General features: G+C 39.4%; 1 protein-coding gene across 1 annotated transcript in view; it reads right to left on the reverse strand.

The window, feature by feature from the left end:
• mrpl39 (mitochondrial ribosomal protein L39) overlaps window positions 1–2500 on the reverse strand; it is a 10776-nt gene that overhangs the window by 5420 nt on the left and 2856 nt on the right. Inside the window, exons 3-4 of the mRNA XM_079864015.1 lie at window positions 2079–2218; window positions 1343–1442 (exon numbers count right to left, since the gene is read on the reverse strand). Of these exons, the coding sequence (XP_079720141.1) occupies window positions 1343–1442; window positions 2079–2218 (240 nt within the window). The remainder of the gene's footprint in view (window positions 1–1342; window positions 1443–2078; window positions 2219–2500) is intronic.

Below are 2500 nucleotides of genomic sequence, written 5' to 3' on the forward strand. Positions count from 1 at the left end.
TTCTGTGGTTTATTTTGTTATGCAATGAGACTCACTTCGGATAAAAGCGTCTGCCAAAACGTAAATGTATGAAAACACATGGGTTGGTTTATTCCTGTGCTGTACCGAAAACATATCAAACGCAACATTATTTTGTAGCGTTATGCATGTTATCGCATTGGACTAAACTTTACTTCTCATACAGGGCATAACAAGTTCCTAAAGAATAGCAATAACAGTAAATTATGCATAATTACATGCAACTAACCCTCAACCAAATCATAACCCTATCCTAACCCTATAGCAAGTGCATGTAGTTAATTAATATTACTCAGTACTTAAATGTATAATAACACTGTAACACTAGGCGCGTTTCCATTACAGATTTGCGCAAAACTTTTGGGATTTTTTCTAAATATCGATAAAAAACTATTGCGAAATGACGGCGTTTCCATTAACCGATGTTGTGCGACTAAAACTTCAGTTTTTCCTCTCGCGATCAGTAAATTATTCCAAAAACCAATGCAATGGACGCTGGTGGGTTTCTGTACTATATCCCAGCCACTGCACTGGCCATTATTATTAATGGAAGGAGATGTGTGTGTGTTTCCAAGCATTAATGGTGAGGAAAGACCCTTATTATACTGTGAGCGGCTCATATGAGGAGTTTCTGAGTGTTTCTCCCTCATTTCTGTTTCGAGGTCTTGATTGTGGCATTTATTTGAGGTTTAGAGTCCAGTATTTCTGTAATTCTGTTGTCTTTAATGAGTTTAATAAAGAACTCTGTCTCGTATTCTGTCCAAACACACCGCGTCATCTACGTCAGGTGACCTGTAAATGCGCAAAAACTGTTTCCATCGCAGTTTTGCTAAATATTTATTTTTCGAATTGCCTGAAAAATTGACGTGTTTCCATTTGGGCGTATTTTCAATTTGCAATTTGCGCAGTTTGAAGGGCAATGGAAACGCAGCTAGTGACACCTTAAAATAAAGTGTAACCGAATTTGATTATTTTTGTACTTATTTGTTGTTGTTTTTTCACAAAAATGACCAGCCTACAAATAACTGCTAATAAATCTCTGGTTATGCTCTATATTAATGCCAAATATTGGCCTCAATCTTTTAATCAAGTTGTTTTCATTATTTCTGGCACTGATTGACCGCAGGCCTCACTGATCTGAACTGATGATCCGGCAAGCTTGATTTCACTCAAAAAACTGAGGAACTCAAATCAGTGTTCAATCAGATCAAAAACTGTGCTAATCGACAAAAAGATGGAATTCAATATTTGGTGCTAATGGAGCATAATGAGAGATTTACAAGCGCACATTAGGAGAAGGAAGTGTTAACAGGATCAGTCCTACCTGGCACTTCAGGAAGCTTCAGCAGCTCGACGCTAAACTCGTCTTTAAACGCCCCGTCGAGCACATGACCCAGGAGAGAAGCACAGGAGCGCCAGTACGCCTGACACACACACACACACACACATCATTATGCCTCAGTGGTAGATGCTTTAGAATCATTAATGTGTCGATTATGGTGAAAATGGCAACACTTTACAATAAGGTCTCAAAATTTAATGCATTAACTATCATTTATAATTTGGCATTGTGCACAACCAAAAATGTATAGTTTACTATCATCTACCGATTTCTTGTCAGTATCCACGTTATTTATAACATGGGAGCATAACTTGAATGTACAAGGCTTCCAGATATTTAAGCTGTGCAAAATAAGTTGCTGCAAAATAATATTTGTCATTATAATTTTTTCATTATTGTTTTTAAAAGCATGTTCCTCATAATCTTGAATCAGAATCAGTTCCTCTTGCAGCATCTCTTCTCTTCTGTGATGACGAGGGCGGGGCTATAACCTGTCACTCACATGACATCAGCCAATAGCAAACCACAACCATCCAATCAATTCCCCACAGACACAATCAAGCCCCGCCCACATTTGTTCCTGTTCCAGAAGCGTTTCGCTCGGATGTACGACACAATAGAGGAGAAAAGACGAGTGTAACTTCACTTTCATGACGACTTTAACAAATGGAACTTTATTCTGTAAGACACAGTCTTTACAGCAGACACAAACACTGACCTGATTGACTATCTGAGGGTCTTCATCTTTAAAGGTGAGGAGGGTGAGGTCACAGGAGCGGGTCAAAGGTCGATGCATGTGCCACGGTTCTCCGTCCACCAGAGCCAGAACCGAACTCTTCACGTGCCACTCCGTCAGATCTGACACAAACAGGAGAGAGTGAAAACACGACGGGGCGCTCGGGTCGGTTTGTGCACGCGGTTTATTTGATGTTTTATTTATATGTTTTCACAGATCACTGATCATGCATACATAGTGAATGCCTTGAGGCTTCAGGTTTGTAAGGACAGGGGACTTTATTTGGGGACTTTAGCATGAAAAAAGGCACTAAATCGCAATATATGTTACTCGGCATATTGCAAAATGTTTAAAATTGCAATAATATTGGAGACGCTGGTGATTCCCACTACAGATCGATCGAT

The sequence above is a fragment of the Squalius cephalus genome (assembly GCF_949319135.1).
Source record: "Squalius cephalus genome assembly, chromosome: 2".
Lineage (NCBI taxonomy): Eukaryota > Metazoa > Chordata > Actinopteri > Cypriniformes > Leuciscidae > Squalius > Squalius cephalus.